The 11,892-nt window shown below is 41.2% G+C and overlaps 1 protein-coding gene across 1 annotated transcript; it reads right to left on the bottom strand.

The window, feature by feature from the left end:
* Window positions 1-6,170: 6,170 nt before the first annotated feature.
* Window positions 6,171-11,609, bottom strand: LOC128887925 (inositol oxygenase). The gene is made up of 6 exons (XM_054144424.1): window positions 11,451-11,609; window positions 9,793-9,976; window positions 7,950-8,158; window positions 7,728-7,864; window positions 7,029-7,259; window positions 6,171-6,429 (listed from the first exon to the last, which is right to left on the bottom strand). Exons 1-6 carry the CDS (start codon window positions 11,466-11,468, stop codon window positions 6,321-6,323), a joined length of 888 nt encoding a protein of 295 aa, XP_054000399.1. The 5' UTR covers window positions 11,469-11,609; the 3' UTR covers window positions 6,171-6,320.
* Between the last annotated feature and the right edge of the window lie 283 nt (window positions 11,610-11,892).

The following is an 11,892-nucleotide window of genomic DNA, read 5'->3' as shown; positions in this document are numbered from 1 at the left end:
CTCTCGAGTGCAAAGGGTTAAGTGACCCTGCAGGGAGGGATGACACTAGGGAAGCTTTGGGTGTTTTTGGAATTGTACTTTTAACGCTTTATTTAGTCAACTTTCTCACGGTACTGTATTAATTAAACGCTTTGAAATCTATTGTGACTTTCGAGTCCACTTCTATGAAGTCCATTTTTAATTATTCGATGCCAGCACAAGCTTGTTAGAAATAGCTCTGTAAAATGATAGAAGACCAAGATGAACGCCTAGATTTTAAAAACTTTTGAGAGATTCAGTAAATAAAGGGTTAATGTATACCAGGTTGCTCTATACTTCGAAGAATGTATGATGCAACTTTGCAGTCTGCGAAGTAACCAAGACTACAAACGTGATCCAAAATTTATTATAATTGTCGTACTGCTTTACCCACGAATGAGTAAAGAGGACAATTATAAGATACATCGAGTGGAATCGTTCGTCCCTCGGAGAACGTGTGATCGAGCACAGGATCCGAGATGGCGAGTGGCTCTTTTCAACGTGGGCACGGTTTTTCCGACGCTTAATTGAAAAGGTTTTTCACAGCGAGTTACCTCAACCGCGACGAGGAAGTAGTTAACTTAAATGGCTTTGTGGGCTCCTCGCATACTCGAATTCGTACTCGAGCGTCTATTCAGGTGCTAATCGAAGTTTATTTTTCTAAACTGAAAGATACCTACATTTTCCAGTCCTTTCCACGCCGTTCCCATTTCTGATCTCACAACGCCATTTACACGTTTAACGAGTCACGGCACCGTTTGAGGGTTAATGACGGTTGCACAACGTTTCAGCAACTCTGTCTTCGAGTTAACGTGGCTTTCCGCGAAAAGCTGTTTCGTAATCTTATAATGTTGCGGAGGAGCTGATTGGTACTCTCTGGCTTTTGGAAACCCTCAAGAGCTATAGCTGTATGTTTAATTGAAGACTACAAAATCACGAAGAAGAGTTAGGTTTAAGTAAATGCATATATACGAAGTAATAGAAAGTGAGAATTAAATGAATTTGAAGACGAACAGATGTGAGACGAGTAGATTAGGTGTTATGGTCGAGTTATACGACTTCGCACCCTTATAAATAAAACAAACTCGCTCGATTTTGGAATATGGGTTGAAGTCGAGCCGTACTTCGATGCCAATGGAAGCTTCGGTGCTTTCTAAAATGAAATTACGTTCAATTGCACGCGGTACACAACAGCCTACAAGTGGATTAAGCGATCCCAGACTTTCGTGCGGCGACGCACGCGCGGGGAATCGGCACAACGCTTCGAAACGGACCACGTAACCCCGTTTCGGGTTGAGTAACTTCGACGCAGCTGTTCCTTTATTACGATACGTCCCAGCGCGCGTCCCAGATCGGGAAAGGAACACCATGCCCTTCCCTCCGACCTTTGCAGATGCATCGCGATGCAGAACAGAACCAATAATTACCTTGCCGAGACATGGGCGCCGGTCGGGCCGCCCCGATAGCTCGATTACCTTCGTTAACGACTCGATCCTCGGGAATTGAACAGGCCTAATCGAGTGTACTCGGCGAAAAATATCTTCCTACGTCTTCGTTACGAACGATCTACGAAACACGCACGTAACCAGCCCGTTTTCTCCTCCTCGTTCTTCCTCGAGCTCGTTTTCTCTTAGTTTGACGTTTTCAAAACTGTTTTTCAGAAGATATTGTAATTAATAATAGGAAATCGCGATTAACACATGGGTATGAAGATATTTGATAACGTTTGAATTTGGACGGATCCTAATAAAAGATATCCTGAAACAAGGAAGCTTCGAAGAAACCTAGCCCTGAAGATCCAGACTGCAACGTTTGCGAAACGTTGACGACAAGCTGAAACCATGAGCTGAAACCGGACGCTGCAACCTTCCAGAAGCTATGAATGCTACAAGGTGTAATACTCACAAAAGCCTTAAATCTAGAAGTGATTAATAATAACAAAGATCAAATGAGGGCTGCAAAGGGGTGACAATTCACATGGAATAATACCCGCGAAAATCTTAAATCTAAAAGTGATTGAACATGGCAATGATCAACCAAATGTATCAAATTCGGTAGCGTTTTGTGAGTCAACCCTTCGAGATCCAGATTCTCTGAGTCCTCGGTGATCTTTGTTGAGCCATGCTCACCGGAGGACCGCAAAGAGCTGACAATTCACAAGGAATAATCCCCGCGAAAGTCTTAAATCTAAAAATAATTAAACATGACAAAGATCAATCCAATATATCAAATTTGGTAGCGCTTTGCGAGTCAACCCTTCGAGGTCCAGATTTCCCGACTTCCCGATAAAATCTCAATATCTTTTAAATTAAATATAGACACCATCCGTGGTACGAACTTCTAGAATGACCTAATACTTGTCCGCCGAGGCGTCAAGGACTACGCAACGCTATTGCCCGTTACCTGTGCTAATCACGTGGGAAAGAAACCGCGAGGCGATGTTTGGCCGCTGCTCGGATGGGTCTTCTCGAAAGTCGACGCTCGTTTTCGATTACCCGCGGAAACCGCCGCATACCCGTGGTTACTAGAGCTTCCCGTGGCACCTTTCGTGCGCTACCGACACGACGCGTCGCTGCACCAAGGAATTCCTCTTCTTCCTCCACCTCCTTGTCGTCCTCATCTTCTAGCGAAGACTTACTCGCGTCACAAAACTCGTAGGATCGTAGAACGAAAACAGAGATAGGGCACTCTTGCTCGAATAATTAACCCTTTGCACTCGAGGCCTTTTTTTCTGGTATCTACCAGCAACTCGAGAACATTTCACGAATCCTAAGTTTAGTTAACTTCACAGATGAAATCTCTAATTTAAGATTTGAGAATCAGGTTCAGTACATCTTTGTCGAGTCGCGCTCAACGAAGGACCGCAAAGGGCTGACAATTTACAAGGAATAATCTCCGCGAAAGTCTTAAATCTAAAAGTGATTAATAATAACAAAGATCAAATGCATCAAATTCGGTAGCGCTTTGTGAGTCAACCCTTCGAGATCCAGATTTCTAGAGTTCGGTACATTTTTGTCGAACCACGCTCAATTGAAGACCGCAAAGGGCTGATAATTTACAAGGAATAATCCCCGCGAAAGTCTTAAATCTAAAAGTGATTAATAATAACAAAGATGAAATGCATCGAATTCGGTAGCGCTCTGTGAGTCAACCCTTCGAGATCCAGATTTCTAGAGTTCGGTACATTTTTGTCGAACCACGTTCAATTGAAGACCGTAAAGGGCTGACAATTCACAAGGAATAATCCCCGCGAAAGTCTTAAATCTAAAAGTGATTAATAATATAAAAAAATATACATAGCAATAACAAAGATCAAATGCGTCAAATTTGGTAGCGTTTTGTGAGTCAACCCTTCGAGACTCAGACTTCCTGAGCTCGGTACATTTTTGTCGAACCACGGTCAACTGAAGACCGCAAAGGGCTGACAATTCGAAAGGAATGGCTCAATGACAATCATTTTATTGGCACTTCGAGTTCCAAAGAAATTAAACCTAAAGAGAACCTAGTGGTGACTGAGAGTCACCTCTCGAGTGCAAAGGATTAATAACGAAATCGGTATGCCACTTCAGCAGTCAATCTGTCGTTATAACAGATGATCGTAAATGATTGCAACCGCGTACAAACAGAGTGTAACGAATAGGTAATTGAATATCGCAAACAAAGCGTGCGTGACGCTGATTAATAGTTTCGTGCTTCATTTGTTTATACGCAAAATAGAAAGTCATCGCGGTGACGCACGTGTGACGTTCGTTTCCCACGAGAAACAACGCGTCACGTTTGTGACGCCACGAAAACGAAAGCGGGCCCGCAAATTCTCCACGCACTGGTTAATATGCCTCTTTTTATTGAAACCACAAGCTCTACCGCCAATTATTTACAGAGATTATTTGTATTCGGTTACATTGCGCGACGCAAGGTTAAGCAAAATTTAGTCGACTCTGTCCACATTCCCTTTAACACATTCGCTCACATTCGATGCTACCGACGCGCTTGTTACGCTCGCACTGTTATTTCAGTAGTGCTACTGACGCAACTGGTGCGTTTCGACGAAAAATTGGTTAACAATATTAGTATGAGGACTAATAATACTAGTGAAAATAAATTTAAAGTCAAGATAAAAAGATGTATGCCCTGGAGCTGAGTAATCCCCTTTCAGCGAATATCTTAGCTCTGACCATTCTTCCTTTCATTCTTCGCGTACTTTTCGAGTAATACCTAACCGATCGTCACTGTTACAGGTCGAAGTACGCTATTTAGATTCGTGATACCCGCTCGATTGACCAAGAAGTGCAAACCGAACCGAACTGTTCAGTTACAGCCGCACATGTGGATGATCGTTCGACTCGAGAAGAGGTAAGCGCGCAGGAGAGGTCTCTGTTGAAAGCAACCGGAAACGAGGAGACGGCCGGACACGAACGCGTCGAACGTGGGATAGCGCGAACAAACATATGCGAAACGAAACGATCGCGGATTAATAAACAAAGGAAGGAGAGTTTCTGTTATCCGCGCGACAGCTCGATCGACTTATTGGATACATCTCGGCTCTCTCAAACCGCAGAGCAACGGATCCCGTTCGCTTCGAAACTTCCACGCGGCTGAATCTCACGAAGCGTGACCAGGACGTTTATCGAACTATGTTAAATAGCTGACCAGGGACTCTTGGAGATCAACAGGGGCCCTAATTAGATACGTAGCTTCTGCAGGCTGTCGGTATATTAAAAAAATTATTTTTGTACGTGATAAGATTGTCCAGATCGTCGATCACTGGTTTTTAAAAGAAGGAATAATTTATGCTGTCCAGTGGAGTTATTTTTTATTATTCATGTAGGAGTGTGATGATCGAGGACGGAGCTCTGTAAGGAACGGCCGAGTGTAGGAGTGTGATATATAATATGAGGGTAAGCGTGTGAGTGTATCTGTGAATGCAATGGTTGCATGGGAACGCGGTGTGATTTGTTATTTATAATAATTCGAAGTTCAGTTCGGTCGAGACAGTTGTAAAAGTCAGACAATAAATAATTCGTTGTCAAACTTTAATACGTTTTAAAATCATTAGATTCCTACATTCATTTCAATTTCAAAACCCCTCTGGGGGTGAGTTTCCATGGTTCATACTACATACGTTTATACGGATATAAAATACCAAATCGTGTCGTGTACATGCGGGCCTTGGTCTAACATAAAAATCGGCGTGCCATGAAGGGTGTCCTGTGAAGTATTTAACTAACTGTCTTGTTAGCCAATTACATGGAACCTGCTGAACACGTGTGTTAGGTTTCTCAAATACTTCCCAGGATACCTTGTACGTGATACATGATAGCAAACTTGTTAAAACAGTGGTGCACAATATTTCTCGCTAGAAAAGAACAAGTATATATGTCATAGTAACCTTTAGTGCAAAGAAAATAATTCTAGCAGCCGTTTTGATAACGAACAAAATAAGAAAGCGAATTATTAACCCAAAAAGTGTTATTTCATAATCGAGTGTAACTATGATATATGTCATAGTAACCTTTAGTGCAAAGAAAATAATTCTAGCAGCCTTTTTGATAACGAACAAAATAAGAAAGCGAATTATTAACCCAAAAAGTGTTATTTCATAATCGAGTGTAACTATGATACATGTCACAGTAACCTTTAGTGCAAAGAAAATAATTCTAGCAGCCTTTTTGATAACGAACAAAATAAGAAAGCGTATTTTTAATCCCAAAAGTGTTACTTCATAGCTGAGTATAACAACATAGACCATATCTCTATAGAAAACTCCCATTACTATATTTAAACGATCAATATTTTGATGTCGGTGAACGATCAAAACATAAAATCATCCAACAAATTCATATTTTTGAAATTACCCTCAGCTTGATTCCAAACCGGGTCTCAATGGCCCACGAACCATACTTCGTGCACCACTGTATTAAAAAATCGTGGAAGAACGCGAAATCGGTCCCTCGGTCAGCGCAGAGGCGGCCGGAAAGCGGTGTTCGCGTGTGGCCAGACTATCGATCGACAGATGAGTGAAATTCTCGAGCGAGGCATCGTTCTTCCCCGTTACTCATCAAAGCTGGAATTTTCGTCGGTTCATGCTCGCCTGTCCGTCACTCAGACACGATTCGATCGTGCAAAATAGACGAGCAAGCGAACGTGGCGCGTTTCAGACTGTAGAGCGATCTTCCGACGATTGAGAGCCACGTCGAGCGATAAATACGATATGTCCTGCGATCCGTCTCGTTTCCGCTTCCACCGCTGTCGTTGATCGGTGATCGATTGGTTCTCGTTGCTGGACGATCAAGAATGGGGCTTCACCACTCCAACTCGCCTGGAATATACTTGTCTATCAGCTTCTCGTAGTAGGGCCAGAGTTTCTCGATGTCGGGGACACCGCCGCTTTTCGTGTACAGATCGTATTTACTGGAAAATAAATTAGCTCGTTTAATTGCGTGGTACGGATCAATTTTACTGACTGGATCTGTGCTTGTTATCACTGACACGACTGGTCAAATGCCGGTTTTCAAACAGTTCCCATATGCGATATATGAGTTTTTAACGATTGTTTCTTTCGTTATTCAATTTACTTTTATTAAGACCAGTAATTTGATCGATCGCGGTAGAAATAGGTCCAAATGAAACGTGAGAAGGTTTAGTGTTAACCCTTTGCACTCGAGGCCTTTTTTTCTGGTATCTACCAGCAACTCGAGATGCTTTCTTAGCATTCTATCGCCACGACAATCATCGACAATCATTTTATCGACACTTCGAGTTCCAAAGAAATAAAACTTAAAGTAACATTGATGGTAGATTTGCTGCGTCAAACCTAGTGGTGACTGAGAGTCACCTCTCGAGTGCAAAGGGTTAATTATTGAACAAAGTTTCGTTGCACGTCTTATGAAATTCATAGCCCGAATCAACTTGTGTCTTACAGGTTTTATTAAGCAAGTAATAGATCTGGAAGTTGATAGTCCAGTGTACTTACACAAAAATACACAAATTACGAAATGACCTGTACTCACTTGAACTCGTTGATCCACTTCAGCATCTCCATGTCTTCGTCGGTGCAGAAGTGCATGTAATCGCCACCGGCGTGCCAGGGATAGAACGAGTGATAACGTATCATGGTCAGACCCTCTTTGGGCAGTTTGGTCTTGTTGTGCACCAACACGCGGTACAGGTACTCGTCGTGTCCCCAGGACATCGTCAGGTTATTCAGGCCGCATTTCGGCTTGTACATGCCATACTTCGTGCTGAAACAAAACAGTCAAAGGTTCATTCCCAAAGAAAGGGAAGAATTAATATCCAGTCAAGGGGCCTTCAAAATAGAACTTGAAGGCATCTCTTCGCCAGAGTAATCTCTGAAGAGAATGAAGGGTATTATCTTGGCAAATATGTTGTCCTAAAATGGACAAGTTAGACACCATTAGAAAGGTCTCGCGAGTAGGATTATTTGAGTATATCGCCGACTAAACAAACCAGTATTTAATTTGTTTTAATTATTCAAAGGTTCATTCTCGAAGACAACGCAAGAGGAAGAATTAATATCCAATTAAGGGCCCTTCAAAATAAAACTTGAACGCATCTCTTCACTAGTGAAATCCCCGAAGAGAATGAATTGCCAACCAAACAAACCAGTGTTTAATTTCTTTTAATTTCAGATCCAATAAATGCAAAAATATCTACTCGAGTCCAACTGCTATATGCTTATCAGTCCTTACTTGTATCGCGGGTCGTTTCCGTCAGGGTTGTTTTCGAAGCTGGTCTCCCTATAAACGATCGAGTCAGCCCAAGCGCAACCAACCGGAAACGTGTCGCCCACCACCGCCCATTGCGGCTCTCCGTAGAACGCCATTACCTGAAAACAACACGAAAAGGCGACAGGTTCGTCAGCTTTGCACCGATCGTCTTCTCAGTACCAAAGAAAATAAACTAGGGTTTACCTTGCCCAAATCGTGGATCAAGCCAGTCAAATGGAACCAGTCCAAGTCAGGATGGTCCTTCCTGATGGACTCCGCTGTCTGGAAAGCGTGCACGATGTTTGGCAAGTTGGTGTCCGGATCGCTCTCATCCACCAGGTCGTTCAGCTTGATCAGAGCATCCTTCACGCTCATCTTGAACTTGTTGAACTGCAGCCATTCCTTCATGCGAGCTGGAACGCCGATAATAACAGTTCCGTCTCGATTACAATCTCTAAGTAGTCTATTTATATAAGAATGAAGCCCTGACCGATTACAATCAACGTCCAGGCTAAACCCTCGAACCTAGAAAGCTGAAATTTTGCACAGAGGTATCCTTTATGATGCATACAAAGGAATAAGAAAGGATATTTCGAAATTTAAGATCTAAAGGAGTAAAAAGGGGGTTGCAACGTTTGTATAAGGAATATTTTAATGGTAGTTGGATTTGCTTGAAACTTGGTCTTAACGCTTTTTGATACAATTAATCAAACATATATTTCGGTATTTTAAACAATTCAACCCCTGGTGGGGTGAAAAGGGGCTGCAAATTTTGCATCAACGTCCAAGCTAAGCCATCGAACCTAAAAAGCTGAAATTTTGCACAAAGTTATCCTACTTTATGACGTATACAAGGAACAAGAAAGGTTATCTACACGATCCCTACATCGTTAAAGATATCTCTAAACAATGTACGGAAGAATTATTGAGCATAAGAAGTTCCACAAGAAAGTCCTCGACAGAATATATTTATCTTTAAAATTTGTAGTACCAAATCAACGTACCTAATCAAATTATCAAACAATTTTTTAAAGTAATCACTTAATCCGTATCAAAATAAATTGTTTATTCAGCTGAAGCATCTAATACGGATACAGCATGTTCTTTACAGTATCCAATTTGCACTCATAGTTTAGGAGATATCGTCGTATTATTGAATACGCACTTATTACGCCAGTCATGGATACGTATGCACGAATAATATTCGATTAATCTTTACGAAAAATATTCTTAAACTACTCGATAGCGTTTACAAATGCTTCTAATGAACTTTACTTTAATTAAATAAAAAGAGATTCAAATTTCCCGCGGGAATTGATGTCGCCATCTAGCGGCGAATGGCCCGAACTAATTTTCGGAGTATGGTCAGCGCCTCTATCGGGAAAACGCTCAAGTTTGTCGTAAAATAGTTCCCAGGTATTAGACTCTGTGGCGCCATCTATGAGCGACAGGGGAACTATTTTACGACAAACTTGAGCATTTTCCCGATAGAGGCGCTGACCAAACTCCTAAAATTACTTCCGGCCATTCGCCGCTAGATGGCTATTCATTTGAGCGAAAGTACCGGGAAACCACAAGAGAGTTTAAAAAGTTTAAAAGTTTAAAAAAGAAGGCTATTCTTATTATAAATTTCTTAGGCTTGCATACAGCAAATTAGCAAAGGTAAGCGTCGGAGGACCTCTCCAGGAAGTACTACAGATTTTTAGAAGTCGTTTGGATTTTGAAATAGTTTGCTGTGGTTGCTTGAGTTTTGAAAAAGCTTTTTAAGGATACATTCTTTGGAGATTTTTTACAAATAATAATGTTAGACGTAGATTATTGAAGTTTGACGCAAGCATACATTGATATTGTAAGGAAGAAGAAGTCAGTTTCGATTGGTAACTATTCTATATATTAAAGAAGCTATTATTTATTTGTGGTAGTCAAAGGCTTGTCTTTGGATGGCTGTTACGATTGGAGTTGTAAAATTGTAATCGGTACAAGTGTAGCTATTGTCCATATACGAACAGAAAGATCCATTTATCCATTTCTTTCTTGTATTACTCACATCTGACGAACTCCACGGTTTGATTGGTGTGCATATGATGATACGTTTTCTGAACACGGACCTTCATGGGGTCCGTGTGGTCCTCCGAGAAATTCCTGAACTGACTCTGCAGTTTCCCATCGTAGACTGCCTCTGGACGCAACTTCTCCGATGGGTCCAGAATGGACTGCCTCTGCGACTGCGGCTGTCATCAAACGAATCTCTCGTCATTACAGTGAATCCTTTCAGAGATTCTCTGAATTATAATAATTGTCGAAATTCTCCTATCGAAACATCACAGAGTTATGGATATTAGATTCATTGTACGATCCACTTCCACTGTGACGTATACGAAAACTCTCGTTGCGTATCACTTATTCAATTTAACCATATCGACCATTGTTTATTTGAAATTTCCAATACCCTTGTTGTGTCACAATTTCCAAGTCACTTTGAAAGAATTCACTGTACTTCATTTTCCCTCTAAGTAATCATCTTGATCCCACTTCTGAGAAACACTGTCGAAAGGTAGTACCTTTGCCTCTGTAAATCTTCATCGTTTATCTTTGGGAAACAAAGGTTTCGTTCGTAACGACTTGTTACTTCTGATGGCATCGTTCGTTCCACTTTCGATTGTCTTTTCGCCGATAGGACATCGCGGAGACATTTGGTCTCGCGATCTCCATAGATCTCTTCGTTACGTCGATGAAGTATCGCTTACAGCGATCTACGTGTTGAATTTCAAACAGAGGAAATAAAGGATCTTAAGGATCTACTCTAGATCTACTTTGCTTAGGGATCCACTCAGAGATGGAAAGCAATGTTTTAAAATCTTGTGGTTATTCGTTTATAAAATATGACAAATACGTCTCTTTACTTGCAGCAACTTTTTTATATTTTCAATTTAGAAACGAGAAAGTTGTAGGTGTGGAATCTTTGAAGGATTTGAAACATTGCTGTTTCTTTCCATATGGTGCGTCAATTTTACAGTGATTTCGCAGCAGGTTGCAATTCTACTAAAATTGTTGTCAATACATGTATTAGATCTTTATTTCTATAAAGACTATATCAATGTCCAGTTTAAAAGAAAATACACTCTAAATGGAAAAAGGTTCTTAGCTTGGGCACTACGTATCTAATATACCACTGAGGAAACATTCTGTACTGCACATTGAGGCCTATCGTTCTATTTATAACAAATCCACCTGTACATATCTTACGTACTTAAATAATAATTCATCCTGCGTTAATTGAAATCTCTGATTTTGAGAAATTGTTGTTCTCCCTCGAGCATGATTGATACACGATGAAACGTATTTAGTAATTCTGTCGTTCATCGATCACTTCGCACGTATTTTTCTCTTAGTATCAGCAACCTGCATCACTCGATAAATACTTGCACTCTCCACTGTAATTTATTATCATCTCAGGGTGCCCATCGATGAAGTAGATAAATAAATAATTGAAAAGAGAAGAGAATGAATAGCTTCAAAATTAACTCCCTTTTTTGCGCAGCAAACATGATCGAGAGAAGATCGAGGGAAGAGGATAAATGAAAATGAAGAAAAAAAAGAACGATCCAGCGGTGGCGATCGTTTGATCGAGAACGAACGACTGAGGAAACGTGCCCCAACGAACGGAGTCGTTGATCTATCGACGCGTTCGTCGGCGATACTTACGATCGTCTTGGCCGACATCTGTGTCTACACGGGTATATTGCGGCTGGTATTGGGAATGCAACACTGACTGACTGAGTCCCAAGAGATCGAGTTAACTTATAAATCTGAGTCAATTCACCCTTGGCCTCTGGTTGATCAAAGTGTGGTCATGTGTGTGTATGTAAGATGCACGATATCTCAAACCAACACAAACGCGAGCGGTTTCTAAACAGCCGAACGTATACGATTAAAAAAATATTGTGGAATTAAACGATTCCACTACCAAAGCGTACTCCACCGTCGCGTAAAATAATCGGATGATCTATGGGTACTTGGTTTCCGTCAACGAGACCTCCTCCCGCGCAAACAATGGACGCACAGTCCAGCTGGCTCGTTACGAGCTCGGAAACACATTTTTTATTAGCGTAAGGGTGCTCGATATTTTTCTAGATAATTACATAAT

The sequence above is a fragment of the Hylaeus anthracinus genome, unplaced genomic scaffold (genome assembly GCF_026225885.1).
Source record: "Hylaeus anthracinus isolate JK02 unplaced genomic scaffold, UHH_iyHylAnth1.0_haploid 11989, whole genome shotgun sequence".
NCBI lineage: Eukaryota > Metazoa > Arthropoda > Insecta > Hymenoptera > Colletidae > Hylaeus > Hylaeus anthracinus.
Note: the sequence above shows the minus strand (reverse complement) of the source record. Positions and strands in the feature narration are given on the sequence as shown.

What these genes read in the sequence shown, in the direction of transcription:
- LOC128887925 (XM_054144424.1), bottom strand. An exon ending in TGATCCACGATTTGGGCAAG is followed by an intron (nt 7,865 to 7,949) that starts GTAAACCCTAGT and finishes TGTTGTTTTCAG; the next exon opens with GTAATGGCGTTCTACGGAGA. An exon ending in GGAAACGACCCGCGATACAA is followed by an intron (nt 7,260 to 7,727) that starts GTAAGGACTGAT and finishes GTTTTGTTTCAG; the next exon opens with CACGAAGTATGGCATGTACA.